This window comes from Chiloscyllium plagiosum, chromosome 2 (genome assembly GCF_004010195.1).
Source record: "Chiloscyllium plagiosum isolate BGI_BamShark_2017 chromosome 2, ASM401019v2, whole genome shotgun sequence".
NCBI classification, from domain to species: Eukaryota; Metazoa; Chordata; class Chondrichthyes; order Orectolobiformes; family Hemiscylliidae; genus Chiloscyllium; species Chiloscyllium plagiosum.
Window position 1 is genome coordinate 615,721 of NC_057711.1, and position 18,171 is coordinate 633,891.

Below are 18,171 nucleotides of genomic sequence, written 5' to 3' on the forward strand. Positions count from 1 at the left end.
GAGTTGTGGATAGTGACGAAGGATGTTGTAGGTTACAGAGAGACATAGATAAGCTGCAGAGCTGGGCTGAGAGGTGGCAAATGGATTTTAATGCGGACAAGTGTGAGGTGATTCACTTTGGTCGGAGTAATCGGAATGCAAAGTACTGGGCTAATGATAAGATTCTTGGAAATGTAGGTGAGCAGAGAGATATTGGTGTCCAGGTACACAGATCCTTGAAAGTTGTCACCCAGGTTGAAAGGGTTAGAACATAGAACAATGCAGCACAGAACAGGCCCTTCGGCCCACGATGTTGTGCCGAACATTTGTCCTTCTGTTGTTAAAAAGGCATACAGTGTTTTGGCTTTTATTAATAGAGGAATCGAGTTCCGGATCCGTGAGGTTATGCTACAGCTGTACAAAACTCTAATGTGGCTGCACTTGGAGTATTGTGTACAGTTCTGGTCACCGCATTATAAGAAGGATGTGGAAGCTTTGGAAAGGGTGCAGAGGAGATTTACGAGGATATTGCCTGATATGGAGGGAAGGTCTTAGCAAGGAAAGGCTGAGGGACTTGAGGCTATTTTTGTTAGAGAGAAGAAGGTTGCGAGGTGACTTAATAGAGACATATAAGATAATCAGAGGGTTAGATAGGGTGGACAGGGAGAGCCTTTTTCCAAGAATGGTGACGGCGAGCACGAGGGGGCATAGCTTTAAATCGAGGGGTGATAGGTATAGGACAGATGTCAGAGGTAGTTTCTTTACTCAGAGTAGAAAGGGTATGGAATGCTTTGCCTGCAACGGTAGTAGATTGGCCAACTTTAAGTGCATTTAAGTCGTCATTGGACATGCATATGGACGTACATGGAATAGTGTAGGTTAGATGGGCTTCAGATTGGTATGACAGGTCGGTGTAACATCGAGGGCTGAAGGGGCTTGTACTGCGCTGTAATGTCCTTTGTTCTATGTCAGTTCTGTGGATGCAGCAGAGGTGTTTTGAAGAATTCACCCTGCCTGCATTTGGTATCTCATTTGTGTGGAGGAGGCCACAATGTGAGCAGTAAATTTCTGCTTAGGCACATTGCAGTTTCAGGACTCAAATTGTTTGGCTGTATAGATTTGCAGAGATATTAACATATTTTCACCTATTCTATTTATATTGTTTCTCGAATATTATTGGCTCTCCCTTTAGCTTTTGTTCTGGGGCACCTTTTCCATCTGATCAATTTAATCCCACTCCCCTATATGTAAACTGCCACGTTCCAGGGTCCTTCATTGTAAAAGAAATCATATTTGACTCAAAGTATTAACTTTGTCTCTTTCTCCACAGATATTGCCAGAACTGCTTAATTTGTCCAGCACTTAGTTTATGTCAGATCTCCAGTGTTTGTGGTCTGTGCTTTAGTTTTAATGTTCTGGTAATATGATTTCAAATTGCACCACGGCGGATGGTGAAATTTAAATTCAATAAAAAGAATTGGAATAAAAAGCTAATCTAAATGCGACCATGTAACCTTTATTGGTTGTTGTAAAAATCCATCTGGTTCACTACTGTCTTTTACGGAAATCTGCCTTCTGATCCTGATGAATAGTGATTGTAGTCTAAGATGCAGGGTAGGCTATTTAGGATTATCTTCACCCAAAGAGTGCCGAGCTTCTGGAATTCTCTACCATAGAAAGTAGTGAGACCAAAATATAACTCCAGACCGATAGCACTGTGGTTCGTTCTTAACTGCCCCCTCAATAATAAGGGGGTAGGCAATAAATACTGACATGGATGAAGAAATTATTTTTCAAAATTGTTTCTGGACACAACTGTATATACAGTATGTCCACAGTTGTCAACAGCTAGCCCCAAAAACCAATCCAAGCTTGGATACTTTTCTGCTTTCTCTCAGGAAATAGAGAAATGTGGCCACAGTCTTGGCCAAGGAGGAATCCTACTGAAGATGTAAATGAGGTGTAATTCTTTCTCGACCTCATTAGCCTTTGCTCTCTGGAGAAAAGAATTTTGGTGGAGGTTGAATGAGAGAATTTTGATCAAGTGAATGAGTGTTATTTGAGGCAAGTAGGAAAATGAAGTTCATGTCGTAATCGAATCTGCTGTGATCATCTTAAATGGATAATCAAGATAAATGGACATACTGGCCTACTCTTATTTTATAGCTCTCATTTTAACTTAGAGTTTGCCAACAGACAGTGAAGCCTGCAAGTATGCTTGTGTCACTTGTGGCAAGAACTAGTACTCCATATAATGTATTGTATCCAATAACAGTCTATTTGTGATCTGAGCTGATTGTTGAATCCCAGTTGTTCAACATTGTAATTTCATTGCAGCTGCTGGGATAAGTTTGTGGTGCTCTGTTCTTGTCTCCTTTCTGTGCTGTCACCATTTGACTGGTGATCTGGGATTCAAAACTAGCCACAGCAGCTGGTGAAATTTAAATTCAGTTAGTAAAACTGAAATTGACAGCAAGTTTCTTGACTGGAAATTTACCAACAATTGTTATAAGAACTTTTTTTATGGCTAAAGGAATCAAAGGGTACTGGGTGAAATTGGGATCAGGATATTCATTTGGATCAGGATATTCATTTGGATGATCAGCCATGATAGTGTTAAATGGCAGAGCAGTCTCAGACCAAATAGCCTACTCCTGTTCCCTTTTTTGAGTTTTTCTGTTTCAGTAATGTCCTTTTAAGGAAGAAAATCTGGAATGCTAACTTGGTCTGAATATGTATGTCCAGATAGTTAACTCTTCAAGCCCTCTGAAATTGCTGAGCTGTTTACTTCAAGCATAATTGAGGACGATATTTCTAATTGCCTTGTTCTGTAAGACATCTGATGCTGTCTTGATACAGATCAGTAATTGATTTTCAGTATAATTAACTTTATCCAAGGTGAATTTGTGAAGCCATTTCAACTTAGCACGAATCTAGTTTGCCATCATCTTCGATTTTGGATAATGGAGTGCCATTAGGGTGGCAGGGTGGCTCAGTGATTGCACTGCTTGCCCCTCAGTGCTAGAGACCTGAGTTCAATTCCACCCTTTGGCGACTGTGTGTAGAGTTTGAATGTTCTCCCCATGTCTCTGTGGGTTTCCTCCAGATGCTCTGGTTTCTTCCTACAGTCCAAAAATGTACAGGTTAGGTGGATTAACCATGCTAAACTGCCCATAGTGTCCAGGGTTATATAGGATAGGTGGATTAGCTATGGGAAATGCAGGGTTTCAGATAGGGTAAGGGGATATCTGGGTGAGATGTTCTTCAGAGGATCAGTGTGGATTTAATGGGGCTGAATGGGTTTCTGTGATTTCTATGAAACCTCAGGCACTTGGAATTCCAATGCTTTCTTGTTGAAAGGAATTAAGTTTCTTAGTAACTGGACACAAGTTAGTGAATCACTTGGATGCGCCCTTTAAAATGATTCATATGAATGAATTTCTGTGCTTCTTGCTTTCAGCATTGAAATTACATAAGTGTTTGACCTGAGGCAAAACTATGGAGTGATCTTTGTGGGCTGTAAGAAAGGGTTGGTTGGCACTTCTAGCTTTTTAAAGGATGTACTTTTTTAAATCTCAACAGAATCATAACTGAATCCTTAAAGTTACTACTTATGCTAAATATATTCAACAATGTGTTTTTTAATACTTTTTCCACCTTTACACTTTTATGTCTTTTGTTCAATACTCTCGTATGTGTATGTGTGTGAGGATTTGCTTGTAAGTGATAATTGAGCTGCAAACATGTGAGAATTGAAATAGAAATGTTACAAAGAGCAGACTTTGATTAGAACTAGACCTGCACTTTAGAAATTCAGTATTCACTGTGGTATTCTGGAAAGCGAACTTGGTCCCTGTTCAGGGTTTTTTCTTCATTAAAGCTGATTGTCATTATACTTTGGGAATCCTGTCTTTGCAACCAAGAAGGATGAAATTAAATGTATCGCTTCACACATCTGGTCTACTAGTTACAACCTCCTTCACTTCTCTTGATGTTCTCATCAGCTTTTTTCACTCATGTTGCCACTTCACAGCACCACTTTTATTTGGTGAATCTTGCCAATGCTCTTGGTAAAAGTTCCCTTGAGGAGCAGGATATTGCAAATGGATCATCCAGGTCAGCTAGTCACAGATCATGTTTCCCTTCAAAAGGCCTGATATTCTAAAGTACATTTGGCAGGATCAGTATATGGAAGGAGGCACCCACTGACATTGTCCTTGTTCATCTGGTTAGGCACAAATCTCTGGAAGGTTATTTTGAAGAATAACCTTTTCTTTCATCATTTTTATTTCTGTGATCATTTTCATTGTAGTGTCACCTTGACTTTGACATTTAATAGGATAGATGCTCAGATTGCCAGCAGGGATGACTGATTGTTACTAGGATTTTTTTTTTAAATCTTGGTATGTTTATCACTGGGAGTATGCAGAATCATACTTGTTAAACTATTAGATGGTGCAGTGACAATTATTCATCAAGTTAAAATACTGTTTAGAAGTTTTGTACCGTGCAGTCCATGCACTAGATTTGAACTCTACCTTTTTTGTGCTGACAGCATCCAGGCCGCCTCTGATCTTGCAGTCGCCGCCTCCTTACACCTCTCCCAGAGATGCCCCACCTGATATTCTGCTGGACTCCCCAGACAGGATGGGAAGCAAGAAGAAAATTAAAAAGGCTAAGCTCACCAAGGAGGAAAAGGAACAGGCAGATAAGACTGCTATGTATGACATTGTCAGCTCTCCATCTAAAGACTGTACAAAACTCACTTTGAGGCTGACTCGGGTTCGAGATCAGCAGGATGACATGCTCCCAAACATGGACAGCAGTGCAGAAAATGAGGCAGAATTGAACAATATTCAATTCCCAGAACAGACTGCAAAACAGCCAGGGACTCATAATGATATTCATGGCTCATTGAATGTTTCTGCTCAATGTGTGCCTCAACAGGAGCAGGCCTTCCTTCAAGCACAGCAGGTCACAGTCTTACAACAGAACAATGCAATTGGAACAGTGAAAACAGCACAGGCACAACCACTACAGCAACAATCACAGCAACAATCACAACAACAGACAATGACACCATACGATGAGGTAGAGTTGGATGCTTTAGCAGAAATTGAACGGATAGAACGAGAGTCTGCCATGGAGAGAGAGAGATGTTCCAAGGAGGTACAGGATAAAGGTGAGATTTTGATGTGTGAAAGAGAATCTTGTGAAGTTTATAAGGGAAAATTAGCTTTAAAGCTCCTTTTGCCTCTACTCCCGTTTTTTCAAGTTTTCCACCCTCAAAGTTTCACTCACCAATTGTGGAGAAGGTTGTCAAGAAAATTGTCATCTTTCTTACTGCAGCATCTGCTTGGAGGTTCTCCTTCTGCTTTGAGACAGAATACAGTTCCTAGTTGCTTTGAGAAGCCTTCCACAGGTCAAATAGATGTTCAGTCTTCTTGAATTGGATTGGCAATAATTAAGAAATGCATAATGTGAATTTAATGCTTGCAAATGCAGTATTATGATTAAATCACTGGAACTTTTTAAAAATATAAGTAATTATCTATATTTTGAAAGTGTCTGACTTCTTCGAGATGATTGAATTTTATACTTAACATTTGTCAAAGGACTATTCCTCTTTGCAGAACAGAGCTGAATGTCGACAATTAAGTCATATTTTAGAGGCACTTAGAGCAAAGTTTGGAGTATAGGTCTGCTACTTTCTATAAAAATTTATGGCATATTGCAAACAGCTGATGGAAAGCAGTGTTTTGGCTCTTCTGTATTGTCTCGCAGAACGCATCATGCTAAGTAGCAGGAATCTATTACTTCCATGCATTCTTGCCCACTCTGCTGTTTGCTAAGAGTTAGAGTTTGTAGCATAGTGCAACAATGTCTAACACCTAGGATTCATGCATTCAAAACACAAGAGGTGTTATTTGGATAAAGAGTTGTAACTCAATTTGAACTTTATCTGCTGGCTTCGTTCTTGGTGGTTCTTGACCACTTCTATACAAACTGCGCTGATCTTGAAACAAACGAGTGAAATAATTTGTGCCAAGAATTATGTCCATAGTTGGGTATTCTTCTAGTGTTCTGTGCTTCACTTGATCTTTTTATTCCTAGATTTGCTAGGGAATAAGCATTTCTACTCTATACTTATGATTGCTTGGATTCAGACAATTAAGTCTGTTTCAAATCCAGTCCTCTTAGTCCTCTATTCAGTGCAAACTTAATATTGCTGTTAATGGTTTTTTTTCCAAAACAATTTATCCCTTGCATGTAAATTAGGTGGAATGTATTGTGTTATGAATCTTTGACAGCTTTTTGAAAGGTGATTTAATTGTCTTTAGATTGATTTCAGAACTCTGGTCATTTTTAGTTTGCCTAATTTTTAAAGTCCAATTGACAGCTGCTGAATTGTGATAAAACAGAGCTCTAAATTCTTTACGAGACATTACTAAGCCAAAACAGGACTGATAGTTTAGCTGGTTGATATCTTGAGCATAAATGTTTGAGATTCAGACTTTAGCTTCAGTTTCTTATCTGCCCTATCAGAAGGGAGAAAACAATATTGATGGAACTGAATAGTCATGAGTATTTGAAAACCTTTGTTTGAGGACTTACTTTACATCTTGATAGATCATAACACAAAATTATCCTTAAAACTAATCTGATTCTCTCCTCAAAATTGCTCCTGTTAATGGGTTACTGCAAAGTGAAATTGTCCCCTCAAAGTACAGGTGAAGGTGGCAAATGGCATGTCAGTTTTCATACCATGAGGATTTGAGTACAGGGGCAGCAATGACTTACTACAATTGTACATTGCCTTGGTGTCACCACGTCTGGGTATTGTGTGCATTTTGGTTTCTTTACCTGAGGACGGATGTGATGACTATGGAGGGAGTGCAACAAAGGTTTACTGGACCAATTTCTGGATGGCAAGACTGAGATATAAAGAGTGACTGGATTGGTTAGAAGTATACTCTGAGTTTAGAAGAGTGAGGAAGGGTGGGAATCTCATTATAGAGCCTTATTACATTCTAACAAGGCAAGATAAATGGAGCACAGATGACTGGGGAGTCCAGAACCAGGGCGTCACACTTTCAATATAGGACAGGGTAGGCCTTTTAGGGCTGAGATGAAAAGAAATATTCACCCAGAGATTGGTGTGCCTGTAGAATTTTCAGCCACAAAGTGGTTGAGGCCAAAATATTAAATGTTTTCAAGAAGGCAATAGGTATCGTTCATAGGTCTAAAGGATATGGTGAGAAAGCAGGTGCAGGATACAGAGTTGGATGATCAACCATGATCATGTTGAATGATTGAGCGGCCTTGAAGAACTGAATGGCATGCTCTTTCTATTTTGTTTCTACAGCCTGTATTTAAGAAGGTATGTACCATTTGGATTTTATTGCCAAGGGATGGAGCACATGTAAAAAGAAGTTTGAGCTCAAATCAGACTTTGGTGTGCAGGTTTGGACTCCCTATTTACAGCAGGATATAAAACTATGGAATTTTTCAGTAAAGAAGAGTCCATTCGACCTGAAAGAGCTACTCAGCTAGTCCCGTTTTCCAGCCCTATCCCCCAACCCTCTAAATTCATCACCTTGCAAATATATATTCAGCTCTGTTTAGAAGCCTCTTATAGAATCCAACTCCACCACTCTCCCAGGCAGTGCATTCCAAATCCTATCAACTCTAAAGAAGATTTTTCTTCACCTTGCTGCTAGTTCTCTTGCTGACCATCTTGTGATTGTGATCCCTAGTTACAATAGCAACTAATGGAAACAGAGCATCCTGCTTTACTCTCTCAAAACTGTTCATAATTTTTGCTAAGACTGGAGGGTTTGAGTTTTGAGGAGATGCTGGATAGACTAGGAAGGTGAGGGGTGGCATTAGAGAGATTTAGAAAAATCATGAGAATCTTAGATAAGGTGAGTAGTAAAGGTCTTTTCCATTAAGTAATTCCTGATGAAGGGCTTATGGCTGAAATGTTGATTCTCCTGCTTCTTGGATGCTGCCTGACCTGTGTTTTTCCAGCACCATGCACTCTACTCTGATTTCCAGCATCTGCAGACCTCACTTTCTCCCTTAAGTAGGAGAGTTCAAAACTAGGGATTGTATTTTTAAGGTGAGAGGAGAAAAATTTAAAAGGACCCAAGGGGCAACTTTTTCACGTGGTGCTTTGAATGTGGAATAAACTGCCAGAGGAAGTGGTAGCTGTAGGTCCAGGTACAAAATCTAAAAAACATTTGAATAGGTATACATGAATAGAAAAGCTTTAGAGGGATATGGGCAAAACACTGGCAAGTGGAACTTATTTCATTTGGGAAACATTGGACCAAACAGTCCGTTTTGTGCAGTATGACTATGATCTCAATAAAGTGATCTTTGAATCTTCTCTGCTGCAAAGACCATGAGCCCAATTACTCTAATCTTTCCTTTTATCAAAAATCTCTGGTTCCTAGTATCATTCTCAAGAAGCTTGACACAATGCAGATCCAGAAATATCCACTCTCCCCTCCTCTGACACTCTGTAGCAACAGTGTGAATGTTCCAAAAGATACACTGCAGAAATTCACCCAGGACCCTTAGACAGCGCCTTCCAAATCTGGTCAAAAGGCAGCAGATACATGGGAACACCGCCCACCTACAAGTTTCCCTCTAAGCCACTCACCATCCTGACTTGGAAATATATCGCCATTTCTTCACCATTGTTGGAATCAAAATCCTGAAATTCTCTCCCTAAGGGCATTGTGGGTCAACCTACAGCATATGGACTGCAATGGTTCAAGAAGACAGCTCATTAGCACCTTCTCAAGTCCAACTAGGGATAAATGCTGGCCAGCCAGCAATGCCCACAAGTGAATAAAAATTCTACCAAATCACTTTTCTAATCTTTGACATCCTGTCTGAAATAAAGATGCCCAGAACTGAACGTAACACTTCAAATGTGGTCTGAGTAAATTGAAGCTATGTTCTCTGGACTGTCAAAGAACGACAAGTGCTCATATAGAAATGGGCAAGATTCTGAACAGTCTTGGTAGGGTAGACGCAGGCTGTTTTCCTTAGCTCGAGAATCTAGAAGCTGGTGCTGAGTTTCAGGATAAGGGCTGTTGATCATTTAGCACTGAGATGAGAAATTTCTTCTCTCTGAAAGATGTGGAGAGTTGGTGGAGAAGTGAAGGTAAAGCAGAAAATCAGCCTTTATCGTGTTGAATTACAGAACATGCTTGAGGGTCTGAATGGCCTCTGTTCTAATTTCTTAGCTTGATTCTGCTTCTGTATCTGATTTAACAAAGGCAGGGGTAGTGCTTGATATTAATCATGCCAGCTATGATTCAATTGATAGCACTTTCACCTCTGAGTCATAAGGTTTCAGGTTAACAAAAATATTGTGGTATTATTTTGCCATTAGAAATTTGCTGTATTTGAATTGGCGGCTGCCTTTGTAAAGAATTTTAATCATAATTGTCAAAGTGCGGAAAGAATCTATTCAGTCAGTCATGCCTGCACTGTCTGTTAGCATGGGTCATTAAACAGACACAGGTGGCATTTGTCAATAGAGACAGTCTCTGTGAATGAATATCAGTGAGCTTTATGAAATGTATTTCAGTCAAGACGTTTAAATATTGATGGGCTTCACAAGCCTTTATTTCCACACAAGTGACTGACCATTAAATTGTATGTTGCTCAGTTTAAAAAAAAGTGCTTTATATTGAATTTACAATGACTAAATCTGTATTTCACTTCTCTTCTGCTTGGGGCTTTGTCTCTGACTATAATTATGCTTCACTGAAACCCTTCTGTAAAAGATTATAACACAAACGTGAAACTTGCGTGCGCTGGTTGTTCTAGTGTTGTGAAATCTCCGTGTCGACCATTCTTACTAGAATTGTTGCCCTAGTGTCATCCAACTGTATCTGACTTTGCATGAAGAATCTCTGTACAGATACTTACACATATGCATACATGCAATGTATGCAATGAAGGAGTAAGTATTACTTATGGACTTAATTAGCATAGACTTTCAAGAAAAGGGTTGTAGACTGGGTGCTGTCTAACCATGGTATTTCATTGTGCAGCTTTAATTTTAAGGCATGCAGCAAGAGCTTTGCACTTAGTGGCATAAACCTATAAATTCCATTGATTTATACAATGCTTTCCTGGATTTTTAGTCCTTTAGGAGATACATTTGGTCTCTTATTTTGCTGTGTAGATTAAAAGTTATTTTCTATAACAAATACCTTAGTTGCTTGCGTGGTTCATATCAGTGATTGCAGTGCTAGGGTTGTATGTTGTCATATTATCCAAAGGTTGTAAACTCAAGAGAAAAAGACACTAAGCCTATCATCATTAATCCTTTGTATAATACTTGTTTCTACTACCATTTATGATTGGAATGGAACACAGTTCTTCAAATGTGATGTGTAACTAATGCAAGCCACTTGTTAGCCAACATCTGGAGTAGTTCATTTTCTCGCTGACCCGTTGCTTTGTCTTGAGATAGCATTTTACTTTGTGCAAGTACGTGATAAGTGATATTCAATGTCTTCTTTGTTTCAGACAAACCCTTAAAGAAACGGAAACAAGACTCATTTCCTCAAGAGACTGCTGGAGGAGGTGGGGGTGGTGCGAACAGACCTGCCCTCTTGGTCAGTATTGATCTACAACATGCAGGAAGAACTGATGGACAGTCAGCCCTTCCTTTAGATTCCGAAAGTGTGAAAAAGTCTTTGGAGTTAGCACGGCAGGGTACTGAATTGTTGTCAACACGGCAAGATGATACATTGGGAATATTAAAGCCTAAGCCGGAAAATCACCCAGATATTTCCCGGAAAAAATCTGAAAATGAAGGGCAAAAGGACAACAGTAGGCCTGATGTGATCAAACCAAGACCAGAAACTCCAAAACAGAAAAGTGAGAGCCAACCTGAGACACCGAAGGGAAAGCATGACAACAGGCGTGATGTGGTTAAAGTAACTCCAGAAAAGAGACTCGAAATATCTAAACACAAGCATGAGGGTAAATCTGAGCATACAAGAATGAAAGCTGAGAGTCGATCAGAAACACCAAAGCCACGCCATGAGGGGCGACAGAGTTCAGATACTTCCAAAGATAAGCGAGAGCTGAATCAGGAAACCCAGAAACAGAAGTCAGTTGAGAAAAATGACTCCGACCGAGGAAAAATAGACACATCAAAGGTCAGGAGACCAGATACCCCAAAATTAATCAAAAGTGAATCTGATTGTAAACTGCCTCGAAATGAGACTCCTAAAAATAACCAGACAGACTGTTCAAGATCAGTGAAAGTAGAAAAAAAAGCACGTTCTGATTCGGGGGATCGAGGAGATCGCGGTGACCGAAGTGAGCGGCATTCATCAGAAGAACATCGGTTGAGATCAGAAAGCCCAAGGGTCAAACAGGATAACAGAGAGTCTGGTAAAATAAAATCTGAAATGAAAGATCGAACTGCATTGAAACAGAGTAGAAGATCAGATATTTCATCTGGATCATTGAGCAGTAAAGACAGAGATGAACGAAGATCGGAGGGGAGCAAAGTGAAACCAGAGACTCTCAACCCACTTACTGATAAAGAAAAGTTCCCCAGCTATCTACTGGGGGGAGGAAGGTCCAATGCACTAAAAAACTTCGTAATTCCAAAAATTAAGCGCGATAAAGATGGTAATGTTTGTAACGAGCAGAAGGAATTGAGAAAGTCAATGGATAAAAATGAATTAAAGTTGAAAGTTGAAAAGATGGATCTAGTGGAGGACCTGAAGAAAGTAATTAAACCTGTTGTGGTTCTTCATAAGTTGCCCTTTGATGAAGTGCAGAAATTTATCAAGGACAATGAGGACAAAAATGCATCAAGAAGTTCCAGCAAATCTAAGAGCCGGTTGCCCTCCAAGCCAACTAAAGGTACTAATGCTACGTTTTTTGTCTGTTTATTTGAAATGAGGTCTTTTCAAGTTTTATGCATAACTTGTTTATTTCCAAAGTTATTTGTAAGGGTATATTTGATCTCCAATGCATCTCATCCTGAGTAATACAGAAACACCCAGAGGCTCAATACTAGTATAGCAGTCTATAGAAAAACCAATGGGCTGAGAAGTGGCAGATGGAGTTTAATTAAGATAAATGTGAGGTGCTGCACTTTGGGAAAGCAAATCTTAGTAGGACTTATACAATTAATGGTAAGGTTCTAGGGAATGTTGCTGAACAAAGAGACCTTGGAGTGCAGGTTCATAGCTCCTTGAAAGTGGAGTCGCAGGTAGATAGGATAGTGAAGAAGGCGTTTGGTATGCTTTCCTTTATTGGTCAGAGTATTGAGTACAGGAGTTGGGAGGTCATGTTGTGGCTGTACAGGAATTGGTTAGGCCACTGTTGGAATATTGCGTGCAATTCTGGTCTCCTTCCTATCGGAAAGATGTTGTGAAACTTGAAAGGGTTCAGAAAAGATTTACAAGGATGTTGCCAGAGTTGGAGGATTTGAGCTATAGGGAGAGGCTGAACAGGCTGGGGCTGTTTTCCCTGGAGCGTTGGAGGCTGAGGGGTGACCTTATAGAGGTTTACAAAATTGAGGGGCATGGATAGGGTAAATAGGCAAAGTCTTTTCGCTGAGGTGGGGGCATAGGTTTAGGGTGAGAGGGGAAAGATATGAGAGACTAAGGGGCAACGTTTGACACAAATGGTGGTATGTGTATGGAATGAACTGCCAAAGGAAATGGTGGAGGCTGGTACAATTGCAACATTTAAGAGGCATTTGGATGGGTATATGAGTAGGAAGGGTTTGGAGGGATATGGACCGGGTGCTGGCAGGTGGGACTAGATTGGGTTGGGATATCTGGTCGGCATGGACAGCCATGCTGTACATCTTTATTACTCTATGATTCATGATTTTTGAGCATCTCCTAATTTCTTAGTTTTCTCTGGTCTAAGGAGAGAAATTTCATTGTCCAGTGTATCTATGAAACTGTAATCTCTCACCCATGCACGTGATAGGGGCAGACCAGACTGTAGGCGCCACAGAGGGCGGTTCAGTGGTTAGCACTGTTGACTCATAGTGCCAGGGACCCGGGTTTGATTCCAGCCTCTGGCAACTGTCTGTGTGGAATTTGCACGTTCTCCCCGTGTCTGCATGGGTTTCCTCCGGGTGCTCTGGTTTCGTCCCACAGACCAAAGACATGCAGGTTAGGTGAATTGACTATGCTAAATTGCGCATAGTGTTCAGGGATGTGTAGGTTAGGCACGTTAGTCAGGGGGCATTGTAGAGTAATAGGGGAATGGGTCTGGGAGGGTTACTCTTTGGAGGGTTGATGTGGACCTCCACACTGTAGGAATTCTAATTCTATATGGCTATTACCTAATCCTGTCTGTATAAGGGTCACTGAAATGTTAATTAGGCTTCTGTCTACTATGTTGCCAAACCTGAGTTTTTTCACCAATTTTTTTTTGTTTTCCAGCATCTGCAGTTCTTTGATTTTTTTTTTTATTTGATATAACCCATTTCTTTGTTTGCCCAATGTGTTTTTTTGACACTCTCTCGGCTCCATTTCCATTTATTGATTATTCCTTCCCACTCCTCCTCCTTCACCCCCCCCCCCCCCCCCATTCTTTAGTATTTTTACTAATCTTTTCTCAACCACAATTAGTTCCAAACAAGGGTCACAGGACTTGCAATGTTAATTCCAGTTTCTCCCCATAAATGCTATCAGACCTGTTGCGTTTTTCTGACAATTTTGATTTTCAACATTCACAGTCTTCGTTTTTTTCATAGACGGTATGATTTTTTGAGATTGTCATACTGAATGACAAGACAATGGCTGGAACTGGTCAATCCATTCCAGTAAATCATGTCTAAACTTTATCCAGACCTTTGTCTTTCTTTAAAATGTGATATCCAGTATTTACTCAATTCCAGCAGTAGCTTTAGCATAAGTTAATGTTTTGTTAGCTCGGTTTTTATTTATGGAGTATAGAATTCAAAGTGTGTATTAGTTGTTTTGGTGATCTGTTCAGTTGCCTTCAAAAACGTTTTTGCATGTACATCCCAGATATGTCTGTTATTGCAGAACACTCCCTAAAAATACCCTCTTAAAATTAGGCCATTTGACTTGGATCCTTGCGATTTTTCGACAAAAAAGGCATCACTTTTACTCATTGTTGGATTCCATCTATTGTATGCTTCTATTATGAACAAAAAGATGACAGAATCACAGAGTTACTACAGTGTAAAAGAGGTCATTCTATCTAGTGTGTCTGCACTGGTTGTATTATCTAATCTGGTTCGAATATCTCATGTCAATCCCCTGACTTTTCCCCTTACCCCTACACACCATTGCTATTCAAAAAAGCCATCTAATGTCTGCTTGAATACCTCACAATAAGGGCCAAGGGTAGGCCATTCAGCTCTTTAACCTTGCTTTATCTAATTGGGAAAATACATTTCTTCACAAATATACGGGGAGGCGATGGCCTAGTGGCATTATTACTAGACTTGTTAATTCAGAGACCCAAGTAATAGAACATAGAAAAGTACAGCACAGAACAGGCCCTTCGGCCAACTATGCTGTGTCGAGTCTTAATCCTAATATAAAATATAGTAACTTAACCTATGCACCCCTCAACTCACTGCTATCCATGTGCATGTCCAGCAGTCGCTTAAATGTCCCCAATGACTTCACTTCCACCATCACAGCTGGCAATGTATTTCGTGCATTCACAACTCTCTGCATAAAGAACCTACCTCTGATGTCTCCTTTATACCTACCTACCTAATATGTTCAAACTGTGACTTCTTGTGCCAGTCAATCCTGCCCTGGGGAAAAGTCTCTGGCTATTGACTGTATCTATTCCTCTCATTATTTTGTACACCTCAATCGGGTCTCCTCTCTTCCTCCTCCCCTCCAGAGAGAAAAGTCCAGGCTTAGTCAACCTTTCGTCATAAGGCAAACCCTCCAGTCCAGGCAGCATCCTGGTAAACCTTCTTTGCACCCTTTCCAAAGCCTCCACATCTTTCCTATAGTAGGGTGACCAGAACTGGACACAATATTCCAAGTGTGGTCTTACCAGGGTTTTGTAGAACTACAGTAAAACCTCACGGCTCTTAAACTCGATCCCCCCGTTAATGAAAGCCAAAACACCATATGCTTTCTTAACAACCCTATCCACTTGGGTGGCAACTTCGAGGGATCAATGCACTTGCACACCCAGATCCCTCTGTTCCTCCACACTGCCAAGAATCCTGAGTTTAATCCTATATTCAGCATTCGAGTTCGACCTTCCAAAATGCATCACTTCGCATTTATCCAGGTTGAACTCCATCTGCCATTTTTCAGCCCAGCTCTGCATCCTGTCTGTCGCGCTGCAGCATGCAGTCGCCCTCTATACTATCGATGACACTTCCAACCTTTGTGTCATTGGCAAATTTACTAGCCCACCCCTCAACCACCTCATCGAAGTCATTTATAAAAAAACTAAAAAGAGCAGAGGCCCAAGAACAGAGCCCTGCGGGACCCCACTCAACACTGTCTTCCAGGTTTGTAATGTACAGGGCACCTGGGTTCAAATCCTGCCATGGCAGATGGTGGAATTTGAATTTCAAAAAAGAAATCTGGAAATAAGAATTTAATGTTACCATGAATCCACTGATGATTGTTGGCAAAACCCATCTGGTTCACTACTGCCCTTTAGGGAGGGAAGCTGAAATCCTTACCTGGTCTGGCCTGCGTGTGACTCTAGACCCACAGCAATCTTAACTGCCCTCTGGACAATTAGGGATGGACAATAAATACTGGCCAGCCAGTGACACCCATGCCCTCAGAATGAATAAAAAAATTAAAGTCGTTACTGCGCGTAGTTATCCTTTAAAGAACTGATACATGATTTAAAACAGCTGCGCATTCATTCAGACAGCAAAAGCTCAAAAGAAGTTGGTGAACTGTGCCTAGTTCATTGTTAAGATTAAAAGTTATTGGGCTATAAAGTTGCCAGAAATAGCAGTAAACCTGAGGAAAGGGAGGCATTTAGAATATATCAAAGGAGAACCAAGGAACTGTTAAGGAAAGGAAGAGTAAGCTATGAGTGTAAACTAGATTTAAAAAACAAGTACTGTGAAAGTTTCTATGAGCACACAAAAAGGAAACGTTCGGCTAAAATGAATATGGGTCCACTGCAGGCAGTGTCAGGAGCATTTATAATGGGGAATAAAAAAATTATGGGAAAAAACCAAATGATTATTTTGTGCCTGTTTTCATGGAGGAATATGCAATAAATCTCCCAGAAGCAGTGAACTAAATGGCGAGGGGCAATGAGGCGTTGAAGGCCATTGATTCTGGTAAGATGATTGTACTGGAGAAATTAATGGGCTGAAAGTAGATAATTTCCCAGGACCTAAAAGTCTACATCACAGAATATTGACGGTGGTGACTACAGGATTGACTATGATGACTATAGAATAGTTGGTGTTTTCGTGATGACCTTCCAAAGTTCTACAGATTCTGGAGTGATTCCTAAGGATTGGAAAGTTGTAAATGTCTCTCACTTTTTATCCCACTCATAGACTGGATGAGAGCATCACTGGCTTGGCCAGCATTTATTGCCATCTCTAATAGCCCACAGAGTAGTTAAGAGTCAGACACATTGCTGTGGGTCAAGAGTCACATGTAGGCCAGACAAGGTAAAGAAGGAAGCTTGATTCCATAAAGGATATTAGTGAGCCAGACGGACTTTTCTGACAGTTGACAATAGATTCATGGGCATCATTAGACTTTTTAATTCCAGATTTCTATTGAATTCAAATTCCACCATCTGCCATGACCATGTCTCCAAGCAGCTGCAGAACATTCTGGTGGGGGAGGGTAAACAGGCAGCTGTTGTGGTGCATAAAGGTATCAACAATATAGTTAAGGTCTGACTAGCTGAGTTTAGGGCATTGGAGTTTAAAAAGTAGGACCTCAAGGGTAGTAATCTCGGGATTGTTACCAGTGTTATATTCTGGATCAGTGGTGCTGGAAGAGCACAGCAGTTCAGGCAGCATCCAACGAGCAGTGAAATCGACATTTCGGGCAAAAGCCGTGATGAAGGGTTTTTGCCCGAAGCATCGATTTCGCTGCTTGTTGGATGCTGCCTGAACTGTGCTCTTCCAGCACCACTGATCCAGAATCTGGTTTCCAGCATCTGCAGTCATTGTTTTTACCTACCAGTGTTATATGATAGTCAGAGTTGGGAAGACAGGATAGCCAAGATGAATACAGTGGTGCGAGGTTGAGGATTGTATCTAAACAGGAAATTAGAGATGCATGCAGTAAGGGTGCAGCAGTTATTAAAGATGACTTCAGTCTGCATGTTGACTGGACTAACCAAACTGGTAGCAATGTGATGGAAGAGGATGTCCTGGAATATATGAGGGATGATTTCCTCGACCAATATGTTGAGGAACCAACAGAGAGCAAACCATCCTAGACTAGGAGTTGTGTAACGAGATACGATTAATTAGCCGCCTTGTTGGGAGAAATCCTTTGGGGAAGAGTGACCAAAATATGATAGAATTCTTCATGAAGGTGGAGAGGGACACCGTTAAATCTGAGACAGGGTCCTTAAGCTTATTTTGATGGTATGAGGCATGGATTGGCTAAGATAAACTGAGGAGAAAGTGAGGTCTGCAGATGCTGGAGATCAGAGCTGGAAATGTGTTGCTGGAAGAGCGCAGCAGGTCAGGCAGCATCCAGGGAACAGGAGAATCGACGTTTCGGGCATAAGCCCTTCTTCAGGAATGAGGAAAGTTTGTCCAGCAGGCTAAGATAAAAGGTAGGGAGGAGGGACTTGGGGGAGGGGCGTCGGAAATGTGATAGGTGGAAAGAGGTCAAGGTGAGGGTGAAAGGTCAGACTGGGGTGGGGGCGGAGAGGGCGGGAAGAAGATCTCAGGTTAGGAAGGCGATGCTGAATTTGATGGATTTGACTCCTCTGGGACACCCGGACCAACCAACCCAACCACCCTGTAGCTCAACATTTCAATTCCCCCTCCCACTCCACCAAGGATATGCAGGTCTTTGGACACCTCTATCGCCAGACCACAACAAAACGACGGTTGGAGGAAGAACGCCTCATCTTCCGGCTAGGAACCCTCCAACCACAAGGGATGAACTCGGATTTCACCAGTTTCCTCATTTCCCCTCCCCACACCCTGTCTCAGTCAAA

General features: G+C 41.0%; 1 protein-coding gene across 4 annotated transcripts in view; it reads left to right on the forward strand.

Moving 5' to 3' along the window:
• The window catches only part of LOC122556264 (nipped-B-like protein), a 536,293-nt gene that overhangs the window by 185,859 nt on the left and 332,263 nt on the right, over nucleotides 1-18,171 (forward strand). For 3 of the 4 annotated variants that reach the window (XM_043702895.1, XM_043702901.1, XM_043702907.1), the window contains 2 exons: nucleotides 4,535-5,161; nucleotides 10,537-11,892. In XM_043702895.1, coding sequence (XP_043558830.1) covers nucleotides 4,535-5,161; nucleotides 10,537-11,892 — 1,983 coding nt within the window. The remainder of the gene's footprint in view (nucleotides 1-4,534; nucleotides 5,162-10,536; nucleotides 11,893-18,171) is intronic. The other variant, XM_043702914.1, reaches the window with a different exon arrangement.